The sequence below is a fragment of the Melanerpes formicivorus genome, unplaced genomic scaffold, assembly GCF_026170545.1.
Source record: "Melanerpes formicivorus ecotype bairdi unplaced genomic scaffold, bMelFor1.0.p_v2 SCAF_289, whole genome shotgun sequence".
Taxonomy (NCBI): domain Eukaryota; kingdom Metazoa; phylum Chordata; class Aves; order Piciformes; family Picidae; genus Melanerpes; species Melanerpes formicivorus.
The window spans coordinates 255,639-278,799 of NW_027142641.1; the positions used below are offsets into that span (position 1 = coordinate 255,639).

At 58.9% G+C, this 23,161-nt stretch overlaps 2 protein-coding genes across 2 annotated transcripts; one reads left to right on the top strand and one right to left on the bottom strand.

The window, feature by feature from the left end:
* Positions 1 to 212: 212 nt before the first annotated feature.
* LOC137458847 (tol-Pal system protein TolA-like) lies at positions 213 to 3,163 on the bottom strand. The gene is made up of 4 exons (XM_068170139.1): positions 2,559 to 3,163; positions 1,659 to 1,759; positions 957 to 1,066; positions 213 to 661 (listed from the first exon to the last, which is right to left on the bottom strand). Exons 1-4 carry the CDS (start codon positions 2,720 to 2,722, stop codon positions 323 to 325), a joined length of 714 nt encoding a protein of 237 aa, XP_068026240.1. The 5' UTR covers positions 2,723 to 3,163; the 3' UTR covers positions 213 to 322.
* Positions 3,164 to 12,797: 9,634 nt separating this feature from the next.
* On the top strand, positions 12,798 to 17,735 carry LOC137458861 (sentrin-specific protease 2-like). Its single transcript, XM_068170148.1, has 9 exons — positions 12,798 to 13,186; positions 13,273 to 13,559; positions 14,239 to 14,345; positions 14,508 to 14,639; positions 14,770 to 14,973; positions 15,100 to 15,179; positions 15,736 to 15,820; positions 15,920 to 16,015; positions 16,339 to 17,735. The coding sequence occupies exons 1-9, from the start codon at positions 12,798 to 12,800 to the stop codon at positions 16,399 to 16,401; spliced, it is 1,443 nt and encodes a 480-aa protein (XP_068026249.1). The 3' UTR covers positions 16,402 to 17,735.
* Positions 17,736 to 23,161: the final 5,426 nt, after the last annotated feature.

The following is a 23,161-nucleotide window of genomic DNA, read 5'->3' on the forward strand; positions in this document are numbered from 1 at the left end:
GGGCTGGAAGAGCTGCTGGCACTCACAGCCTCACCCTGGCTTCCTGCCACCCAGAAACCTCACCTCAAAAGCTGCAAATGGCAAGGCAGCTCCTGGCCCAGGAGATCCCAGCCTAGAAAGCAGCCAGGAACAAGCAAAGCCTGGCCTGAAGAGCAGAGCAGGATGCTGAGCTCCTCACCTCTGAGTGCTGAGGCTGTAGGGAGCCTCCTTGGGCTCTGTTTCTGCCCTTGGCTCCTGCAGCTCCTCCCAGACTCTGCTCTCTGGGCAATCTCCGCCGGCTCTGGCCACTGGCCTGCCCCCTGCCCCCTCAGCCTGCTCAGGGCTATCTGAGGCAGCTCTCTAATTTGAGGAGTTGCTGAAGGAGGAGACTAACTTCTAAGCCTTCTTGTGAGTTTTTGTGACCAGCACCACTCAGCCCTTTGCCTCTGCTGCCTGCTGCTCTGCCTCTGCATGTCTCGGCTTCTGCTTTGGCTTCTTTTTCCCTGCAGCTCCTCCTTTTCTTCCCCTCCTTCTCTTCGCCCTCTGCCTTATCCTCAAGATGTCTTTTCAGCCTTGCTTGCTGCTTGCTGACTTCAGACACCTTTCTGCTTTCCCTTTCCTGGGGGGCAGCATCTTTACCCCTGGCTGGCTTCTCTCTCTCAGGCTTAGGTTTCCCTTGGGCCTGGCGAAGGGGTAGAAGAGGAGAGTCAGAGGCAGGGATCATTGTGGAGGGAAACTCAGAACAAACCCCAACAAATTCACCTTTTTTTGCCTCGATTTTGAGTGCAATTCTTAGTTTTCAGGTCACAAAATCCTGCCCAAGCTCCCCAGATGAACTGGCATTGCTCCACTCCTCACAGAGCTCTGCTTCCCAGGCAGCAGCACCAGCTGAGGGCTGGCAGCTCCCAGCACAGCCAAGAACTGTCCCCAAGAGCCTGAGCCCCCCCCAGCAAAGTGTCACCACCTGTCCTGCTCACCTGTGCTTGGGCCTGCTCCAGCTCTGAGAGCTTCTGCCGCAGTTCCAGCAGCTCCTTTTCCTTCTCAAGCACTTGCTGCCTCAGCAGCTGCTCCTGGCTCAAAGGCTTCCCTGGAGGAGCAGAGGCAGCAGCTGTGGCACAGGCAGAGGCAGTGCATTCCTCTGGCTGGAAATAGAACAGAACCTCTTACACTGAAAATCCTGAGAGAGTCATGGAACCCTGGAACTGGTTTGGTTAGAACAAGGTCACCCAGCCCCAGCCTCAACCTAACACCCCCATGGCCCCCATGCTCAGCTCACTCCAGCTCCCTTCCCTGCTGTCACCATCTAGCACTGGAGCTCTCTCTGTGCAGCTGTTGGAAGCTGCACCATTCATGCACAATGGAACCAAACTCATTTGAAACCTTTGCCCCCACTAGAATTTGCTGTTGTGACAGGGGGAGCAAGTGGAGCATGGATTGGAAAGGGACTGAGGCACAAACCCACAGAAATATCTCCAGCCAAAAGGCAACAAAGGAAACTCTTTGACATGACATAGCCCTCCTCAGGTACTGCAAGGCCTGTTGTGGATGGGGTTCTGCACTTCACTCCCAAGAGGGAAGTAACAAGCTATTTAAAGCAGCCACACTCTCAGCATAGAGCCTTATACAAACCCCAAGGGCTGTAAATCAGATTAACAACAATCATTCACTCTGATGCCTACCAGAACATCCTGAATCCAGAAGATGCTTCCTTTGCTCTTCCATTGGAGAAACAGAGTCAGGAGGAAGAATGCAGCTGTGCTGGACCAGCCTCCTGCAAGACCTGAAACCAGCCCCGAGACCATCTTCAGCAAGGTGTTGGCAGAGAAAGTGGAACAACAGCAAAGGCAGAAAGCTAAAGCTGCCCTCTTGCAGCACAGACACTGTGTTTCATGGAGAGCAAAATGCTCCCTGGGGACAGGAGGCTGGGAGCTGAAAAGCCTCTGCCCCCGCTGCACTCCAGACAAACAAGCAAACCCAAAGCCAAAGCACACAGCCAGCCAAGAGCGGCTGGGGGCTGCCACTGTGTCACCTATGGACTCAGGCCTGAGCTGCTACAGAACACTTTGATGGGAGGCAACCTTGTGATAAGGGAAAGAAACAGAAGCCTGGATCCAAACGAATGACCCTGACAGGAGCCTTGGAGCTGTCAGAGCACAAAGCCTGAGACCTGTCCAGAGCTGCAGCTGGACAGCAGAGGGGCTGAATGGAACAGAGGAACAGAAGCACAGCCAGGAGCAGAGGCTCTGATGAAGGCACTCAGGAGATGTGAAACAGGAGCCAGAACGAGGCCAGTTCCTAAAGGTGCTAAGTCTATCATCCAAAACTCACAGGAAATCTCCTTCTAGAGAGGTAAAAAGGGGCAGGAAAGCCTGAAGCTTTTCCCTGTCCCACCAACAAAGCCCAGGGGGGAGCAAGGGAAAACCCAAGGGCAAAGGATGCAAAAGGGATAAAAGTTTGAGCCCAGCTCCAGAGCTGAACTCAGGTGAGGGAAACACCACCTTGCTGTGACCAAACTCAAGAGTGCAACAAAAGAGACACTCCAGGGCTAGTAACTTGTCCCTGCTCACTGTTTTACTCACAGCAGTGTCAGGCAAGCTCCCGAGATTCCCCAGCAGCAGCCCTGGCACAGCGACTCCTCCAGTTTGCATTGACCTGGGGACAGAGACACAGAGATGTTTGCCAGCAGCCCCCTGCCCCTGCCCAGGGCCAAACATTTTGTGCCTGGGAAGAGCAGGCCCTGCATGCTCAGAGTGACAATGCAGCTCTTTGGAGATGAGATTTGCCAGCAGCTAAATAAGCCCTTGGTAAAGAGGCCAGCTCCTTCCCATGCCTCTGCTGGGTGATCTCTCCCCTGGCTGGAAGCCTGCACCCTGGGAAACAGCAGGAATCAACTGGTCTGCATCCCTGGGAATCCTCTCCAGTGCAGCTGCAGACAGCAGGATCTGATGACAAAAAGCCAGACAACAAATCCAGCAAACGCCACCAACCATCCCCTGCCCTTGCCCTTGGGGATAGCTTCAGCAGGGAGACTTTGTGCAATCATCACTATGTCTGGTGGCTGCTCTGCTGATGGAACTGGGCAGGGGAAGCAGGATGTGGAAGAGCACAGCAGTCACAGCCCTGCCACCGGGTATCACCAGGTGCTGAAGTGCTGAGGCTCCCTGGCACCCTGGAGCTGCCTGGCTGCCAGACTTCACCGGATGAAAGCAGCCGGGTTCAGCACCGAGCTGCACTGCAGCTGCTCGCAGCCTTGCCTGGCTAAGGGCTCCGTGCCGCGGGGCTTGGCCTCGCTCAGGCTTTAGAATGAAGCCTGCTCGGCAAACACAAGATCGAGACTCTTCTCTTGCCTTACCGCCAACGAAAGCAGCTCTTGGCCTTTAGCTTCTGCCCAGGCTTAGCCTCGCAGCAGCGCTTCAGAGGGAGCCGCGGTGCCGGGGCAGGGGGCGGCGTGGGGGCACGGCCGGCTCCGCGGCTGCCGCCCCGCAGAGACGCAGGGCCCGGCCCCGGCAGGGCGGACGGCAGCCCGGGCACCCCAAAGCCACCCCGGAACCTCCTCCTCGCCCCCGCTGCGGGCAGCCTCCTGCAGGGCGGGGAGCAGCCGGCCCGGGCCCCGCCGCTGCCCAAGGCCGGCGAGGGCTCCCCTGCCCCTGCCCCTGCCGCTGCCCCTGCCGCTGCCCCTGCCCCTGCCCTGCCCCTGCCCCTGCCCCTGCCCCTGCCGCTGCCCCTGCCCCTGCCCCTGCCCCTGCCCCTGCCCCTGCCGCTGCCCCTGCCCCTGCCGCTGCCCCTGCCCCTGCCCCTGCCCCTGCCCCTGCCGCTGCCGCTGCCCCTGCCCCTGCCGCTGCCCCTGCCCCTGCCGCTGCCCCTGCCCCTGCCCCTGCCCCTGCCCCTGCCGCTGCCCCTGCCCCTGCCCCTGCCGCTGCCCCTGCCCCTGCCGCTGCCCCTGCCCCTGCCGCTGCCCCTGCCCCTGCCCCTGCCCCTGCCCCTGCCGCTGCCCCTGCCCCTGCCCCTGCCCCTGCCGCTGCCCCTGCCCCTGCCCCTGCCGCTGCCCCTGCCCCTGCCCCTGCCGCTGCCCCTGCCCCTGCCGCTGCCCCTGCCCCTGCCCCTGCCCCTGCTGCTGCCGCTGCCCCTGCCCCTGCCGCTGCCCCTGCCCCTGCCCCTGCCCCTGCCGCTGCCCCTGCCCCTGCCCCTGCCCCTGCCGCTGCCCCTGCCGCTGCCCCTGCCCCTGCCGCTGCCCCTGCCCCTGCCCCTGCCGCTGCCCCTGCCCCTGCCCCTGCCCCTGCCCCTGCCCCTGCCGCGGGGCTGGCAGCGCTGCGCTGCGCTCCCGTCCGGCTCGGAGCGCCTCCGGCAGCGGCTGGGGCGGCAGGGGGCTGGGCCGCGGCTAACGAGCGCCCGGGGACACCCCCGGCCCCAGCTCAGCTCCCCTGCAGCAGCCCCCTCAGCCCACAGCCCCCCGCAGCCTGCCTGCCCGCTCCAAGGGGCAGCCCGGGGGGGGGGCAGCAGGGCCCGGGGCCGCTGCCGCCAGCAGCCGGCAGCCAGGGCAGGCCTCGCTCGGCTGCGCCTCCCTCCGGGCACCCAGGCTCTGCCCTGCTCGCTCTCGGGCTCTGGCCCAGGCCCGGCCTCGCTCCCGGCCCCCTGCAATGCTGCGGCGCTGCCAAGCTGCCGGCTGGGGACACCTCCCCCAGGGGGACCCTTCCCGCTCTGCTCAGCTCCTCCTGCCCCTGGGGCGGCTGCGCCAGCGCCCCCGGCTGGAGGCAGAACAGAGCAAGGGGAAACACCATGGGCAAACTCCACTTGTGCCCAAAGCCAGGTCAAAGATAGGGTAGGGTAGGGTAGGGTAGGGTAGGGTAGGGTAGGGTAGGGTAGGGTAGGGTAGGCTGGGGTAGGGTAGGACAGGACAGGACAGGACAGGACAGGATAGGATAGGATAGGATGGGATAGGATAGGATAGGATAGGATAGGATAGGATAGGATAGGATAGGATAGGATAGGATAGAATTAACCAGGTTGGAAGAGACCTTCAAGATCATCACGTCCAACCCATCAACCAATCCAACACCACCTCAACAACTAACCCATGGCACCAAGCACCCCATCAAGTCTCCTCCTAAACACCTCCAATGATGGCGACTCCACCACCCCCCTGGGCAGCACATTCCAATGGGCAATCACTCTCTGTAGAATTTCTTCCTCACATCCAGCCTAAACCTCCCCTGGCGCAGCTTGAGACTGTGTCCTCTTGTTCTGGTGCTGGCTGCCTGGGAGAAGAGACCAACCTCTGCCTGTCTACAACCTCCCTTTGGGTAGTTGTAGAGAGCAAGAAGGTCACCCCTGAGTCTCCTCTTCTCCAGGCTAAGCAGCCCCAGCTCCCTCAGCCTCACCTCACAGGGCTGTGCCCCAGACCCCTCCCCAGCTTTGTTGCCCTTCTCCGGACTCGTTCCAGCAGCTCAACCTCCTTCCTAACCTGAGGGGCCCTGAACTGGTGTGACCTAACCAGTGCAGTGTCCAGGGGCAGGATGAGCTCCCTGCTCCTGCTGGCCACACTCTTCCTGATGCAGGCCAGGATGCCATTGGCCCTCCTGGCTGCCTGGGCACACTGCAGGCTCATGTTCAGCCTACCATCGACCAGCACCCCCAGGTCCCTCTCTGCCTGGCTGCTCTCAGCCACTCTGCCCCCAGCCTGCAGCACTGCCTGGGGTTGCTGTGGCCAATGTGCAGCACCTGGCACTTGGATGTGTTCAATCTCCTGCCCTTGGCCTCTGCCCATCTGCCCAGCCTGTCCAGGTCCCTCTGCAGAGCCTCTCTGCCCTCCAGCAGATCAACTCCTGCCCCAGCTTGCTGTCATCTGCAAAATCACTGCCGATGGACTCAGTGCCCTCATCCAGATCATCAATAAAGATGTTAAAGAGCATGGGGCCCAGCACTGATCCTTGGGGCACACCACTAGTGATTGGCCACCAGCTGGATGTGGCACCATATGCCACGTAATGCCCTACCAGTGGATCAGCAGAAGGAATCTCGTTTGCTCGGGTGCAAGCAAGGAACTGTTTTGGCCACTCCACATCAGTTCAGTGATCAGGGAGAGCTGAACACCGCCACGGAAAGCCCAAAGGCTCCTGGCATGGCGCCGCCGGGGGTGCCCTCAGACGTCACTTCCGCCCTTCCTTCCGCAGGGGAGGCCGTGCTACCCACAGCAACCATGGTGCTCTCCGGTGCTGCGTCGTGACGTCACTTCCGCCCTTCCTGCCAGCCCTCCACGCCCGGTGCTCCCGGCGGTGCTCCAGAGGCGCTGCTGCCAGCTGGGCGGCTCTGGCCAGGCGGCCCCCGGATCCGCACGGGGAGGCTGCAGCTGCCGAGTCGCACAGCCAGGACCCGCCGTGGCCAGAGCGCCGCTACGAGCGCACCCCGTGGCCCCTTCAGCCGCTCCGCCGCGGCTCCGGCTGCCCCGCAAGCGGGAAGCAGGGAGCGGAGGCGCCGGGTTCTGCGCCTGCACGGCCGGCGTTTGCTGAGCCTAGCCGCAGAGACCGGAGTCGTTTGGGTCGGGAAACCCAGCAGGTTCAGTTGAATCTTGGTGCCAGGGGTGAGCCCTGGGCTGGCCCCCAGGTGAGTGACAGCTGCTCCCCATGAAGCCCTCTGCTTACCAAAGGGGAAGAGAAAGAAATGAAGGAGGGAGACCGAGGCAGAGGGAAAGAAGGCTGAAAGCAGCTGTAAGGACACAAAGAGCAATCCAACGGAGTGGACAAAACCCCAGCTCCCTCAGCCTCTCCTCACAGAACTGTGCTCCAGACCCCTCCCCAGCTTTGTTGCCCTTCTCTGGACACCTTCCAACATCTCCACATCTTTTCTAACCTGAGGAGCCCAGAACTGGACACAGGACTCGAGGTGTGGCCTGAGCAGTGCTGAGCACAGGGCAGGATGAGCTCCCTGCTCCTGCTGGCCACACTGCTCCTGATGCAGGCCAGGATGCCATTGGCCTTCTTGGCCACCTGGGCACACTGCTGGCTCCTGTTCAGCCCAGGGGCCAAGTGCCAAGCTCCCACATGCCAAAACTTTATGCCCAATGACTTCCCCCACGATGCTGAGCCAGATACATGTTCAGGTGCCTTACAGCACCCAAGCCAGGGAAATCCTCCTGCAGAACTGTCCCGATGGGGCATAGCCAAGCCCAGCCATGCTTGACCAAGAGCCGGAGGACAGCAGCAGCAGCTGGAGGTAGATGCCAGAGGCTCTGCACGGAGCTGGGTCCGGACTTGCCGGCGGCACCAAGCCAGCAGCAGAGCTGCTGGGCAGGGCCCTGGCCGCTCACTGCTGTGAGCTGCTCAGCAGCTACTTGGCTACATTTCAGATTGCTGTTCTGCTGCTGCTCTGGTTTGTTTCCAACAGGAGTTAAGAGAGGGGGGTTGGTAAACCCTTCCCTTTCCCCCCTTGCTTCTGCCCGGCTGCCGGCCGGCTGGGGGAGTGCTGCTGGTGCCTCCCCCTCCGCCGGTGCCCAGCGGCTCCACTTCTCTCGCTGTGGACAAGGTGGAAGCTTAGCTCCTTGCTTTCGCTTTGCCTCTGCAACTGCATCCAGAGCACAGCTTGGGCTTATGAAATTTCCTGCCTGCAGCTCCCGGCACAGCGCCTTGGACTGACCGAATTTCCCAGCCTGAGCATTGCTGTGTGAGGAACCTGACTCTGGAGCTTGAGCAAAGCCTCCAGAGTTTGGGGTTTCCCCCTCTTTCCTCTGCCTCTGCTCCATGAAGGAGCTGAAGGGAGTCCATCTTGTGACCGAAGCAGAAATTGCAGCTCCTGGCTCTCTCTAGCTCTGGATTTGATGTTAGGCTCAGAGTTGTCGTTTCCCTTCCTCTGCCTAAATCGTTCAGCTGTTCCTGAAGGTGCATTTGATGTGGATCCTTCCCAGCCGGGCACAGGAACCTGAACATAACTGTACAAAAGTTGTATTGACGTTTTCTGGGGGCCTTTGGGATTAATACAGTTATCAATATCATTATTAATAGTTCTGCCAGTTATTAACTGTTATTAATGACAGTCGATTGAATACAGTTTGAAAGGAGCAATTTTAAGGCAATGAGAGACATGCAAAACAGCGCTGGGTGCACAGTGCACACTCCTCACAGTCTAACTCCCCTTTAAATCTCCTACTCTTAATACATATGCATAGAAAGGTGGGTTTATTTAAATTAGCTTGTCCTTCTGGTGGGCTTTCCATGATGCAATCCTCTGGTCAGCACAGCCGGTGGGTTGTGTGCTGAGTCCTTGTGGTTGTGTCTTCTTAGCTCTGTTGTTGCCATCAACCTCCTTCCCAGGGATGAATTTTCACATAGGTTCTTGTGACTGTCACAATTGTCTCTTGTGTTCACATCTCCTGTAGCAACCTCTCTTCCTTTCTCATCCTTGAACAACTTCTTGTTTCATAATACTTCAACTGTTAGCTGTTAGTTCCTAACATTTCCCTAGGGCCTTTGTATACATACGTTAAAACAAATCAAATTAATAAACAACAGGTTATAATGAAAGCTAAAATCTTACTCTGGAGTAAAGCAAGTCAAATTAATCATCAACAACTGATTATAATGAAGCCTAAAAAGAATCTCACTCTAGTTACATATGTCAGTTCCCAGTGTCTGATCCCTTGGTTCACCATTCATGCTCCTGCTTTTGCTTTAATCAAAATCACCTAATTGACAGGAATTATCATTCCATTCATCACATTAATGACCATAGTCCTGTCAGGCACATCCTCTCAGCTGCTGTGGGCAGGCCAGCAGCAGCCCTTGGTGCTTCCCACCCAGCAGTGTTTTTCCAAGGAGCTGCCTGCAGGTCGCCCTGGATCAGAGCCTGAGCTGGCCTGACCTGGCTGCAAGGGGATGGAGGAAGAGCTCCAGGCCATTGCAGCTCCCCCTTGGCAGGTGCTGCCTCAGATGGCTTCCTCTGCAGATGTCAGTGGGGAGCTGCAGGGTATGGACTCCTCATGGCCCGGCCCATGGAACTAGAAGATCTCTAAGGTCCTTTCCAACCCAAACCATTCCAGGATTCTATCTGTCAGTCTGGGCACCACTGGCCTCGCTGGTAGGGTGCCTTGGCATCCCTTAGGAAGCATCCAACCCTCATCACCCCCAGCAGATCACCCTCTGCTGACCAGAGCAGCTGGGTTTGTGTTTTAGAAAGGGCACTGAGCCTAAGAACACAGATCAGGAGTGTGGCTGAGAGGAGTAGGGCAGCCAGGCCAGCTCTGGCTGCTGAGGGAACAGAGCCACAGCCAGAGACACTCAACCAGAGCTAGACAGAAACCCAAGGGAATGTCCCATGGGAATGGAAGTTCCTTCATGGAAAGAAACAACAACTGCAGCTGGGCAGACACAGCCACCCTTTGCTCCAGGAAACCCCTCCAGGGATGGGGACCAGCCTGGGCCAGGACTTGACAGCCCTCAAGGGCAAGAATTTGTTCCTCATGTCCAACCTGGAGCAACCTGAGGCCATGTCCTCTCCTCCTATCACTTGTTCCTTGGGAGAAGAGACCAACCCCCTCTTGGCTCCAGCCTCCTTCCAGGGAGTTGCAGAGAGCCAGAAGGTCTTCCCTCAGCCTCCTCCAGGCTGCACCCCCAGCCCATCCCCAGCACACTGAGAGGGAGCAAGCTGGCAGAGGACTCCTGGAGGCAGTGCTCCCTGGCCAGCAGGCAACACACTGGCAGCTCTCAAGGGTCCAGCATGGGGGCAGTGGGACATGCTCCATGCTTCAGGGCTGTGCTTGGGCCATCAGGCCCTGCTCAGCTCAAACCCTGCAGCATCCCTGGAGAGGTTTTTCCCTTTGGAACAGGAGGCAGCAATGTGCTGGCAGGCTGGGCACGAGCCAAGCACGGGCAGGATCCAGGGGAAGGCAGCTGGAGTTTCCTGCCTGGCAGCACTGAGCTCTCACAGGACAGCTGCTCTAAACCTCCCTCTTTGAGTTTCAAACCATCCCTCTTGTCCTGTCACTACAGCTCCTAGGCAAAAGGCTGTCCCCAGCTTGCTTAGAGGCCTCTTGAAGTAGTGAAAGTCTGCAAGAAGTTGACTTCAGAGAATCCCAGAGAGAAGATCAGAGTCATGGAAAGTTTGCTGCCTGTCCAGCTGTGGGGGCAGGGAGAAGAGAAGGGGCCCCAGCCCCCGGGGGTCCCCACCATGGCAAGTGCTGCAGCTCCCAGGGCCTCTCCCCCAGCACAAGAACCTCCGCTTGGCTCCAGGGACAACCTCCTCTCTCAATCCTGCCCCAAAAGCAGCTTCGTGCCGGCAATGTCCTCAGCACTGCGGCGTGGGACAGCGGCGCTCAGGCCTCCCCCCTCCCAGCCTTGCCCTGCTCCCAGCCCTCCCTCCTGGGGCACCCAAAGCCCCGCTCCGGGGTTTGGCTGGGGAGGGGACACAGCCATCATCACCTCGGCCCGGGGCCAGCACCAGTGTCCACCAGGATACGCCAGCAGCCACCAGCAGACAACCACCAGCAGTCAGCCACCAGCAGCCACCAGGATCCACCAGCAGTCAGCCACCAGCAGCCACCAGGATCCACCAGCAGTCAGCCACCAGCAGCCACCAGGATCCACCAGCAGACAGCCAGCAGGATCCACTAGCAGACAGCCACCAGCAGCCACCAGGATCCACCAGCAGACAGCCAGCAGACAGCCACCAGGATCCACCAGCAGACAGCCAGCAGACAGCCAGCAGACAGCCAGCAGGATCCACCAGCAGACAGCCAGCAGACAGCCAGCAGACAGCCACCAGGATCCACCAGCAGACAGCCAGCAGACAGCCAGCAGACAGCCAGCAGGATCCACCAGCAGACAGCCAGCAGACAGCCAGCAGCAGCCAGCAGCTCTGGCTCTGCCCCAAGGCACTCCCAGTGCTGGGTTGTGCCCTGGTTGCCACAGCAGAGGACACAGGGCTGCCCAGAGCCCATAGGGGAGCTGCCTGTGGCCCCTCTGCTGCAGCTCACCCAGAGCAGCCCTAGGAAGCCTCCCAGAAGCCAGGGCTGCCAAGCTGCTCCTGCAGGGAGCCCACACACAGCTCCTGCTGCCCCAGGAGACACAAACCAGCTGCGTGCCCCTGGCTGGCTGGGACAAGGCCCTGGGGATGCCTGCAGAGCATCTCCCAGCAGCAACAGCAGCTCAGGGAGAGCAGACATTGACCACAGCCAGAGGCAATGGAACTGCCCCAACACAGCTGCAGCACGGCCACGGCCCTGGGGCCTTCTGCTGAGGCACAGCAGAACTCCAGGGCAGGATCCCGAGTGCCTAAGGGCAGCTGGCATGCAGGACAGAGTGTCACAGCACCTGGCAACACCCAGGACACCAAGACAGCCCCAGCAGCCTGGGCAGCAGAGGCAGGGAGGAGAGGCTGCCCCTCTGCCTCTGCTCTGCTGAGGCCCCCCTGCAGGGCCAGCTCTGGAGTCCTCAGCACAGCAGAGCCATGGAGCCATGGAGTGGGGGAGAGGAGGCCACAGAAACGATCCAGTGACCTGCTGTGAGACCAGGCAGAGGCAGCTGGCCTTGATCAGCCTGGAGAAGGCTGCACAGAGACCTTCTGGGGGCCTTTGGGTACCTCAGGAGGCAGAGCAGAAAGCTGGGGACAGACTTTGGAGCAGGGCCTCTTGTGCCAGGACAAGGGAGGATGGTTTGACACGGAGAGAGATTCAGACTCTTCTTCACAGCCCCTCCCCAGCCTTCTTCTAGGTGCCCTCCAGACAGGGAAAAGCAGCTCTAAGGTCTCCCTGGAGCCTTCTCTTCCCCAGGCTGGACAACCCCAGCTGTCCCAGCCTGTCCTCACAGCAGAGGTTCTCCAGCCCCCTGATCATTTCTTGTGGCCTTCTCTGGATCCTCTCCATCAGGTCCTTGTCCTCCTCGTGCTGGGGGCTCCAGAGCTGGACCTGGTCCTGCAGATGAGGTCACCCCAGAGCAGAGGGACAGAATCCCCTCTCTCCATCTCTGGCCACACTCCCTTGATGCAGCCCAGGGACATTCCCAAGCAAACCCAGCACAGGTAACCCAGACTCAGAGCACTATGAATGCAGGGAAGGAAGAGGGACACCAAGATAGCAGAGGGCTTTGCTCTGGAGGCGGGCTGGGAGAGTTGGAGCTGCTCAGCCTGGAGAAGGCTCCAGGGAGACCTTAGAGCAGTACCTGCAGAGGGCTCAGGAGAGCTGGGAAGGGACTTCTGACAAGGGCTGGGAGTGGCAGGCCAAGAGGGCCAGGCTTCAAACCAGAGCAGGGCAGACTTAGCTGGGACACGAGGAAGGAATTCTTTATTGTGAGGGTGGTAGAACACTGCAGGAGGTTGCCTGAGGAGGTGGTGGGGAAGCAGGGAAACATCTCTCTGGCCAAGACCTCCTTGGGCCAGGGCCGTGCCAGCTGGGCACCATGCTGAGCACAGGTCAAGCCCAGAGGCGGCAATGGCAGCTTCAGAGGGTCGCTGGTGCTTGACCTCACAGCAAAGAGCTGTGCCCCTTCAATCACAGCCATGCCTCCAGCCCCACATCAGCTCTGCAGGGCAAGGACTTTGCTCCCCCACTGCTCTGGCACTCTGGCACTGCTTCAGCCCCCCGGCAGGGGCACAGCAGGGCAGCCCCTGAGGCAAAGCCTTGGGGGAGGCACAGCTCAGGAGCCAGAGGCCGAACTCAACAGCAGGCAGGATCCGTGGCAGCCGGGAGCGGCTGGGCAGAGCAGAGGCTGCAGCGGGGCCCCCGGGTGCTGCGGCATCGGCAGGGTGGCAGGGCCAGGTCACAGAGGTGGCACGTCAGAGCCGGCAGCGTCCCTAGCAGCCGCCCTGGCAACGTCCCCTCCAGTGGCGCTGCAGCCATGGCCCCGCCGGACGCTGCGCCGGCAGCGGGACGGAGGAGGTGCGAGAAGCGTCGCTCGCCCAGGCAGGACGAGGCTCGGGAAGGCAGCGGCGCTGCAGAGCTCTGCGCAGGCCCCGCAGCCAGCCGCGGGCGGGACGGGGCGGGCACGGCTGGGGCGGAGCGGGGCTGCTGCCGCGGGCAGCGCTGGCTGGGGAAGGGCACCCGGGGCTGCTGTGCCCTGCGGGGCTGCTGTGCCCTCTGCGGCTGGACGGGGGTCGCAGCCTGGCAGGTCCCTCAGGGGCTGCTCCCGGAGCAGAAGGCTCTCTGCCCTTGCTCTCGGCGGCTGCCGAGGATAGGAGCAGCCGAGAAGCATCTCTGCTCCCGTGCGGAGCCAGCTCCCGAGCGCAGGTTCCAGGCGCTTTGGGCTCCTCTTGTTCGCCACCAGCGTCCTGAGCTGGGAGCTGAGAGAGCCTCCGGTGCGCTCTTGCCTGGAGCAAAGAGGAAAGCTCCTTGCTGGATGTCAGCAATGCTTTGGGGCTGGGAAGAGGCAGGAAGGGTTGGGAAGCCTCAGCAGAAGGAGAGGCAGAGCCTCCCCGCTCTAGTGAGGCAGCCAGGGCTCTGCGAGGGCTCCATGGCCTGGCAGAGGTGGGAGTGCAGGGAACTCAGCCTGGCAGCAGCTTGCCCCTGGCTGCCAAGCACTGCTCTGTGTGCTCTTCCCTCAGAGCTGTGCAGCTTGTGGAGGATGAGGAGCAGGAGGTGCCTCGCAAGAAGCAGAAGTCAGGTACTGGCCATGGCAGGAGAGGTCAAGCTGCCAGATGTTCCTTGGCTTGCCTGGAGCTGGGAAAGCTCTGGCTCTTGTCCTTCAGCACTGCCACTGAGCCCGTGGCCTTTGCAGCCCTTCTGTGCCCCTGGCCATGGCTGTAGCCAGTGCCTGAGGATGTCTCCTGGGGCACGGCCCCGCGCACGGCGCTCTCAGGAGCTCCCCCAGGCCCCTCTCTGTGCTGGGGAGCCCAGAGCCCTCAGCAGGAGGAGGAGCTGAAGTCCCAGCTGGGAGCTCCCTGCTCCCTGTCCTTGCCCTGTGGCTCTGCCAGCTCCAAGTGCCTGCTTGCCTGAGGAGAAATGCCTTGCAGCTGGGCTGTGAAGGAAGGTGCCTGCCCGGTGCTGGCAGGCAGAGGGAAATGGCATTGCTGTGAGCTGCAGCAGCAGGGAATGTGCCCCCCAGCAGGCTGGGCTGGCCCCTCTGGCTGGCAGACTCGGGGCTCGGGCTCTGAGCTCCAGCTCTGCAGCACTGCTCAGGAGCCAACCCCTCCGAAGCCAGCAGCAGCTGCTCGGGGCAAAGGGCTCTGTGCCTTGGAGCCAGTGCCACTGCTCCAGGGGGGGCTGAGGAGAGGCCTTTAGGCCAAAGAGAGCTCCTGGTGCCCTTTCCAACCCTGGTCTCCTGTGGGCTCTCTGTTCCCCAGCTGAGGTCACCTCTGACGACGCCGGGGAGGTTTCGGTGGCGAGGAAGAGGCCGCTGAAGGCCAAGGAGAAGCCCCAGGGCTCTGCAGCCAGGGGGCCTGCAGCAGAGGTCAGCAAGGCTTTGGCAGCTGCCAGAGGCTGTGCAAGGTGGCAGAGGAAGCTGCTCCCCCTCGGGCACCTCGATTGCCAGCCCTTGCTGGAGCGGGGAGCTGCCCAGGGGCCCATGTGCTGGGGTCTGTGCCTCACAAGTGCTTCTCCCTGTGCATTGCAGGCCCTGGAGGCAGCAGCCAGAGCTGCCCTGGGCCCAGGTGACCCTCGGGAGGTGCTGAGCAGTGCCTTCAAGCTCCGTGTCACCCGGGAGGCCATGGGCACGCTCAGGGAGGGCCAGTGGCTGAACGATGAGGTACAGCAGCTGCAGCCCAGGGGCATGGAGCTCAGCAGGGCTTTGCCACTGCTGCTGCCCTGCCTGCCCTGCTCTGCTTTGGGGCAGCTGGGTCCCCTTTTACATCCCCAGCTGCTTCTTCCTGGCACAGGTCATCAACTTCTACCTGCAGCTGGTGGCAGAGAGGAGCAGGAAGGCTGGATACCCTTCTGTCCATGCCTTTAGCACCTTCTTCTACCCCAGGCTGGTGTCTGGTGGCTATGAGGGGGTGAGAAGGTGGACCAGGGGCCTGGACATCTTCCAGAAGGACATCATCCTGGTTCCCATCCACCTGGGGACACACTGGGCACTGGTGGTGAGTCCAAGTGGCTTCTTGGTAGAGCTGGGTGGGGGTGAAATCCTCACCAGGGAAGTCAGGAGGCTCTGGCTGTGTGTGCAGCCAAAGGCTGTGCTTTGTCCAGCAGTCCCCTTCCAACCACAGGTCATTGATGTCAGGAGGAAGACCATCAGCTACTATGACTCGCTGGGGCAGAGGGGCATGAAGATCTGCCAGGCTCTGCTGTAAGTAGCTGCTCAGCCAATGCTTTTGTGCTGTGCATTCGGAGGGGTTCAGAGGCTGTCTCTGCCTCCTGGCTGCAAGGTTTCCTACTTCTTGGAGGCAGAAAGCAGCAGCCTTTGATGTGCCTGCTGCCAGCTGCATGCCCTTGGCTACCTGCCTGCTCTCCCCTGAGGCCCTGCACTCAGGGTTTTGGGGGCCTGCAGTCTGCCACCCACGCCCCAGAGGTCCCCATGGAAGGGCACTGGGGCAGCTGCTCCTCCATAGATGTCTCTGCCAGTGCTGCACAAGCAGGGAGGAGCAGCTGCAGCAGCTCTGCAGAGCCAGGGCAGGAGAGTGGCCCCCCAGAGCCAAGTCAAGTGTCCCTGGAGCCCTGTGCTCTCCTGAGCAGGTCACAGCAGCTGCCTGGGGAAGGGTGGAGCAGCTCTGCATCCAACCACTGCTGCCTGGAGAGCTGGTGGCCAGGGCCCCTCTGCAGCCAGCAGCCTTAGCCCCAGAGCTTTGGCACTGGTTGTGCCAGAGGTGAGGCCAGGGTGTGAGGGCTGGGTTTGCTTTGCACAGCCAATACCTGCAAGAGGAAAGCCGCAGCAGGAGAGGCCTGGAGCTGGCTTCTGCCGAGTGGGCTCTGCACAGCATGGGGGCCCAGGTACGTGAGCACTGCTGGGCTGCCAGCTGGGAGCCTGAGCTGCCAGGCGGCTTCTCTTGCCCAGGGAGTGAACTTCTCCCTCTGCTTTGCCTTCCCCAGGAGATCCCTCAGCAGAGGAACCAGAGTGACTGCGGGGTCTTCCTCTGTAAATATGCTGAGTCCATCTGCAGGGACAGAGCCATCACCTTCAGCCAGGTGAGTGAGGGCTGTGGGCAGCTCCAGAGCTCTGGGCACGAGAGCCAGGGAGGTTGCTCAGCAGCTCTGCCTTGTGCCTGGGGCAGGGGCTGAGTTTTTGTGCCTCCCTCTCTCTGGCTTTGGGGCAGGGCTGCTTGGCTTGGAAGTTCCAAGGGGGCTCAGCAGGGCAGAGCTCTCTTCTCCATCCTTGTGTCCTGTGCCTGCTTCCTAGCGGAACCTGTGAGGTTCCTCTTGGGCAAGAGGCAGCAGCCAGGGGGTCGTGGCCATTGTCTGCCTCTGCCTGCTGTGGCTTCCCATGTCATGGCTCTTTGCTTTCCTTCCAGAGACACATGCCCAGCTTCAGGAAGAAGATGGTCTGGGAGATCCTTCACCAGCAGCTCCTCTGACTTTGGCCTCCTTTGCCTCCTTGTTGGTTCCTCCTTGTTGCCTGTTGGTTGGCTTCTCAGTTAGTTAGTTAGTTAACTTACTTATTTCCTTACTTAGTTACTTGCTTAGTTAGTTAGGATAGAATAGAATAGAATAGAATAGAATAGAATAGAATAGAATAGAATAGAATAGAATAGAATAGAATAGAATAGAATAGAATAGACCAGGTTGGAAGAGACCTTCGATATCATCGAGCCCAACCTCTCACCCAACACCATCTGATCAACTCAACCATGGCACCAAGGGCCTCATCCAGGCTCTTCCTAAACACCTCCAGTGATGGTGACTCCACCACCTCCCTGGGCAGCACATTCCAATGGGCAATCACTCCCTCTGGGAAGAACTTCTTCCTAACCTCCAGCCTAAACCTGCCCTGGCACAGCTTGAGACTGTGTCCTCTTGTTCTGGTACTGGTTGCCTGGGAGAAGAGACCAACGCCCCCCTGGCTACAACCTCCCTGCAGGGAGTTGGAGAGAGCAAGAAGGTCTCCCCTGAGCCTCCTCTTCTCCAGGCTAAGCAACCCCAGCTCCCTCAGCCTCTCCTCACAGGGCTGTGCCCCAGACCCCTCCCCAGCTTTGTTGCCCTTCTCTGGACACCTTCCAGCAGCTCAACCTCTTTCTTGAGTTGAGGGGTCCAGAACTGGACACAGGACTCAGGGTTAGTTAGTTAGTTAGTTAGTTAGTTAGTTAGTTAGTTAGTTAGTTAGTTAGTTGGTTCCTCTCTTTTGTAGCATCACAGAATAGTTGGGGCTGGAAGGGGTCTCCAAAGCTCATCCAGTCCAACTCCCCCTGCACTCAGCAGGGGCATCCCCAACTCGCTCAGGCTGCCCAGAGCCCTGTGCAGCCTCCCCTTGAATACCTCCAGTGATGGGGCCCCAACCACCTCCCTGGGCAACCTGTTCCAGGCTTCCACCACCCTCACAGTGAAGAACTTGTTCCTCACATCTGGTCTAAAGCTGCTCTGCTCTACTTTGAAGCCATTGCTCTTGCAATAAGAGCACTTGCTCTTGTTGAACCTCAGGAGGTTCCCCTGGGCACCACCTCTCCAGCTTGGCCAGGTCCCTCTGGATGCCATCCTGTCCCTCTGGCCTATCAACAGCACCACTCAGCTTGGTGCCATCTGCACACTGCTGGTGGGGCCCTCGACCCCCTGTCTATAGCAGGGATAAAGATACTAAAGAGTACAGGTGCCAGTACAGACCCCTGAAGGACAGCACTGTCACTGCTCTGCAGCTGGACTGCCAGGCACTGAGCACCAGCCTCTGGATGGGACCTGTCTGTCTGTGTCTGTCTGTGAGCTCTGTCCTGTTGTCTGATCTGTAGCTTTGGATGCAATAAAGATGGTATTTCTCTAAGGAGGCTCTCTGCAGTGAAACTCTCCCTGGGAGTGGCCCAGAGGGGTTGGTATTTGATCAGCTGGGAAAGGCTGGGCAGCCCCTGGGGCTTTTAGCTGCACTCCAATGCAGGAGGCAGAAGGCCCTGGCCGGGATGGGAGTCAGAGCACAAAAGCCTGAAGCCATTGTCACCAAATGCTCCAGGGGCAATCAGGAGGTGGCTCCCAGCAGGGTGAGCAGTCCCACCGTGGGCAGGGCTCCTGCCGGGCTCAGGGGTGCTGCGCAAGGGGTCAGTGCCTCACTGCCCTCTGCTGCAGCTGCTGCTCCACACCTCTGCCACATGAAGAGCTGGTGCCAGTTCTGCCTCTGCTTTGGGCAGGCCCAGCAGGATCAGTTTAATCTTGGTGCCAGGGGTGAGCCCTGGGCTGGCCCCCAGGTGAGTGACAGCTGCTCCCCATGAAGCCCTCTGCTTACCAAAGGGGAAGAGAAAGAAATGAAGGAGGGAGACCGAGGCAGAGGGAAAGAAGGCTGAAAGCAGCTGTAAGGACACAAAGAGCAATCCAACGGAGAGGGCACAGGGCTGCCCAGAGCCCATAGGGGAGCTGCCTGTGGCCCCTCTGCTGCAGCTCACCCAGTCTGGTGTCAGCAGCAGTCTTGGGGAGGATGTCTTCAGTGCCACCACCCAGATCATGTCACAGAACCAGGTTAGAAGGGACCTCTGGAGATCATCCAGTCCAAGCCCCTGCCAGAGCAGCATCACCCAGGGCAGGCCACACAGGAGCACATCCAGATGGGTCTTGAAAGTCTCCAGAGCAGGAGACTCCACAACCTCTCTGGGTAGCCTGCTCCAGGGCTCAGCACCCTCACACCAAACAAGTTTCTCCTCAGGCTGAGGTGGAACTTGCTGTGCTCCAGTCTGTGTCCCTTGCCCCTTGTCCTCTACAGGACCACTGGAAAGAGCCTGGCCCCTGCTGCTTGACACCCACCCCTCAGATACTGATGAACACCACGAAGATCTCTGTTGGGACGCGATCCAACGGCGAGAAACAGAGAGGGAAAGACTCGCAGCAATCAATATGATTGATAAGCAGGCTTCAACTTTATTGTTCAGAAGCACAGCTTATATAGTATATTCAGCAGCTAAATATGCACAGGTGTCAGTATTCTATTAGCTCTTAGTCCAGGGTTACATCATATTATCCAACCTGCTTGTGGTCAGGCCTACGTGCAGCTCCACAGCCTCCTTTCTCAGCAGCTCCTTGTTTCACACTTTGTTTCACATACTACTATCTTATAAGTAACTATTTCACATGCTGCTATCTTGTGAGAAACTGCCAGCACAGTCACAGGGCAGTGGTGGCCTTGCTGCATCAGCACACCAGCTAAGCTGTGAGCAGTAAACAGCAAGATGGAGTCTGGCCTACACACTCTGATCAAACAGCTGTTCCATAGAACCATGTCCCTGCAATTCAAGCCATTCCTCAACAGATCTCCTCTCAGCATTCCCTTCTCCAGACTGAAGAGCCCCAGGCCCTCAGCTGCCCCTCCCCAGCCCTGCTCTGCAGACCCTTCCCCAGCTCCATTGCCCTTCTCTGGACCTGCTCCAGCCCCTCAATGTCCTCCTTGGAGTGAGGCCCCAAAAGTGGACCCACAGCTCACCTGTGGCCTCCCCAGTGCCCCACTCCACACCCTTGGCCACACAATTGCTGGTCCAGAGCAGGCTGCTGGTGGCCTTCTTGGCCACCTGGGCACACAGTGGCTCAGCTTCAGCTGCCAGCCAGCACCCCCAGGTCTGTCTCTGCTGGGCACTTCCCAGTCTCTCTGCCCCAAGCCTGGAGGCCTCATGGGGCAGCCATGACCCAAGTGCAACCCCCAGCCCCTGGTCTTGCTGGGAATGGGAGAAGCTGAGGCAGTCTGGCAGCAGCTGGGGCTTGGTGTGAAGCCCACGAGCAGGGTTTGGTGTGGCAGGGCAGGGCCAGGTGCTGCTGGCAGGCTGTGCAGAGATGGTTGCTGGGCAGCTGTGGCAGCAGCTGTGCCTGGGCTCCCTTGAGGCCAGAGAGGAAGGAAGAGCATCCTCCAGGTCCAGCACCAAGCTGGGTGGCAGTGTTGGTCTGCTGGAGGGTAGGGAGGAGCTGCAGAGGGGTCTGGCCAGGCTGGGGGCAAGGGCTGAGGGCAATGGGATGAGGCTCAGCAGGGGCTGGTGCTGGGCCTGCAGCTGGGGCACAACAGCCCCAGGGAGGCTGCAGGCTGGGGGCAGAGTGCCTGGGAGCTGCTGGATGGGAAAGACCCTGGGGGTGCTGGCTGGCAGCAGCTGGAGGGGAGCCAGCAGTGCCCAGGTGGGCAAGAAGCCAGCAGCAGCCTGTCCTGGAGCAGCAGTGGTGTGGCAGAGGAGCAGGGCAGGGACTGTGCCTCTCGACTGGCACTGGGAAGCCACAGCTCAAATCCTGCCCTCAGCTTTGGGCCTCTCACTCCAAGAAGAATATTGAGAGGCTGGGGGGAAGGGCAATGAAGCTGGGGAAGGGTCTGGAGAAGAGGGCTGAGGAGGAGCAGCTGAGGGAGCTGGGGGTGTTGAGCCTGGAGCAGAGGAGGCTGAGAGAGACCTCATTGCTCTCTGCAGCTCCCTGCAAGGAGTCTGGAGCCAGGTAGGGCTTGGGATCCCAAGGAACAAGTGACAGGGCAGCAGGAACAGTCTCAGGTTGCTCCAGGGGAGGTTTAGGTTGGACATAAGGAACAATCTCTTCCCCAAAAGGGTTGTCCAGGCCTGGCCCAGGCTGCCCAGGGCAGTGTTGGAGTCTCCATCTCTGGAGGGGTTTCCAAGCTGTGGAGCTGTGGTGCTGAGGGCCATGGCTCAGCAGTGCTCTGTTAAGGGTTGGACTTGAAGCTCTTGGAGGTCTTTTCCATCCTGCAAGACTCCCTGGGGCAAACACTGCTGGCACAGACTGGACACTGGGAAAGGTGAGAATTTGGGGTAAAAAATTGCCTTTTAGAGACCAGACACTGGGAGGAGGCAGAAATTTGGGGTCAAACAGTAGCAGCAAGAAAGAAAACCCTACCTCAACCCTGTGTAATGGCATCTGGTTTATTGGAGGTGAAAGATAAAACTCAGCATTTATCCATCCCCCCATAAGAGCAACAGCCCAACCAGAGCAAGGCTCCAGTGAGAGATTAATACTTTGTCTCCATCTTTTTTTAATCCAAATATATTAACTTTGCTTACAAACTGTGTTCCACTGAGTGAGGCAGAGACATCAGAGCATCTGGTGTGCGTCTGGGTAAGTGCAGTAGCAAAGGTTTCAGGTAGGAGTCCAGAAGGTCTTGCAGTTTGTGATAGTGTAAGAATGAATTCCAGGGCCCAAAGGAGCGAAATGTTGCAGGCTGCTCAGCAGGAGGCCTCTAAACATTTCCTCTGTTGCCATCAAGCTGACCCATCCCTCTTAAAAATCCACTGCTCTGTCCTGTGTAATTCCAGCAGCTGATCCAGAGCCCACTCCAGAGCCATCCAGCCCCTGATTCTCTGAGGCACAGAAGTGTTTCACTCTCAGAGGGTGAGCAGGAAGCCAAGTGAGGCGCATGTGGCATGAAATCATCTCCTGGAGAAGAGAAGAGAAGAGAGAAGAGAGAAGAGAGAAGAGAGAAGAGAGAAGAGAGAAGAGAGAGAAGAGAGAAGAGAGAAGAGAGAAGAGAGAAGAGAGAGAAGAGAGAAGAGAGAAGAGAGAGAAGAGAGAAGAGAGAAGAGAGAAGAGAGAAGAGAGAAGAGAGAAGAGAAGAAGAGAGAGAAGAGAAGAGAGAAGAGAGAAGAGAGAAGAGAGAAGAGAGAAGAGAGAAAGAGAGAAGAGAGAAGAGAGAGAGAAGAGAGAAGAGAGAAGAGAGAAGAGAGAGAGAGAGAAGAGAAGAGAAGAGAAGAGAAGAGAAGAGAAGAGAGAAGAGAAGAGAAGAGAAGAGAAGAGAAGAGAAGAGAAGAGAAGAGAAGAGAAGAGAAGAGAAGAGAAGAGAAGAGAGAGAAAGAAGAGAAGAGAAGAGAAGAGAAGAGAAGAGAAGAGAAGGGCAAATGCAGATTTGCTTATCACCTTTGCTCCTAAGCCTCTGTGGATGAAAGGAGGCAGGTCAGGCCCCTGCTCTTACCTGTGCTGGGATCTCGTGGAGCAGGGCAGTGTAGTCAAACTCAATTCATCTTTCCTTATCTGGGCAGGGATTGAAGAGAGAAAAGTGATCAAGAAGATGAGATTGAGGAAGTTTGGAGTCTGCTCTGATTTCCCTGACTGGATTCCTATGAGGACAGACTGAGGGAGTTGGGGCTGTTCAGTCTGGAGAAGAGAAGGCTCCCAGGAGACCTAATTGTGGCCTTCCAGGATCTGAAGAAAGCTGGGGAGGGACTTTTGAGGGTGTCAGGGAGGGATAGGACTGGGGGTGTGTGGAGCAAAACTAGAAGTGGGGAGATTAAGATTGGATGTGAGGAAGAAGTTGTTCCCCAGGAGGGTGGTGAGAGCCTGGCACAGGCTGCCCAGGGAGGTGGTGGAAGCCTCCTGCCTGGAGGTGTTTGCAGCCAGGCTGGAGGTGGCTGTGGGCAACCTGCTGTAGTGTGAGGTCTCCCTGCCCATGGCAGGGGGGTTGGAACTGGAGGATCCTTGAGGTCCCTTCCAACCCTAACAATTCCATGATTCCATGACTTAGCTTGCTTAGGGAGGGAGGTGAACAGAGCCTAAGATGGCTGCAAGGAGATGGCTTTGTGCGCGGAGAACCAAGGACTTAGGGACAACTCCTGTGTAACAACCTTGGAGGTGCTTCCTGCAGCAGGGCTCTGCAGGGTGAGTTCTTGTGGCAATGCCAGCGACGAGCAGTGTGAGCAATCTGGCAGTGCAGGCCTAGAGCCTGACATGGGGGTAGGCCATGCTCAGCATAAATGCAGAGCCAGCTAGCAGTGGAGCAAAACAGTGCTGTGCCTGCAGCATGGAAACTAAAACAAGACACTGGTAGCTATGAACATGGACAGTTATCTTGGGACAACAGGACATGCACCTGCATCAACAACCTCGTTGTGTCATTAGTAGTTGGACCAATCATCTGTAAGAGTGCAATGTGTGCTCACTCCTAGGGAGCCAATGGAGCTGTGCCAACGAGGCTCTCCCAGTCTATAGAAGTCGTAGCAGTTGCCTTGCTACGCACTTCTGCCTTTCCTGTCTCCTGTTTCTGCTACACTTTACCCTGCTATACTTGCACCACAGGCCTGCTCCATAGGCCTGCACCTCAGGCCTGCACCATCTGCCTGCAACGCTGGAACAATAGAGGAACAATACTTGATCATATTGGCCAGCCGTATTGATTCCTATCTCCGTTGCCCCATTAGGGAGGTTGTAGACAGGCAGAGGTTGGTCTCTTCTCCCAGGCAG

What these genes read in the sequence shown, in the direction of transcription:
- LOC137458847 (XM_068170139.1), bottom strand. Translation starts at nt 2,722, where the DNA reads ATGCAGGGCCTGCTCTTCCCAGGCACAAAATGTTTGGCCCTGGGCAGG. An exon ending in GGAGCTTGCCTGACACTGCT is followed by an intron (nt 1,760 to 2,558) that starts GTGAGTAAAACA and finishes GGCTGGTTTCAG; the next exon opens with GTCTTGCAGGAGGCTGGTCC. An exon ending in TCTGGATTCAGGATGTTCTG is followed by an intron (nt 1,067 to 1,658) that starts GTAGGCATCAGA and finishes CTGCTCCTCCAG; the next exon opens with GGAAGCCTTTGAGCCAGGAG.
- LOC137458861 (XM_068170148.1), top strand. Translation starts at nt 12,798, where the DNA reads ATGGCCCCGCCGGACGCTGCGCCGGCAGCGGGACGGAGGAGGTGCGAG. An exon ending in TCGCAAGAAGCAGAAGTCAG is followed by an intron (nt 13,560 to 14,238) that starts GTACTGGCCATG and finishes TCTGTTCCCCAG; the next exon opens with CTGAGGTCACCTCTGACGAC. An exon ending in AAGATCTGCCAGGCTCTGCT is followed by an intron (nt 15,180 to 15,735) that starts GTAAGTAGCTGC and finishes TGCTTTGCACAG; the next exon opens with CCAATACCTGCAAGAGGAAA.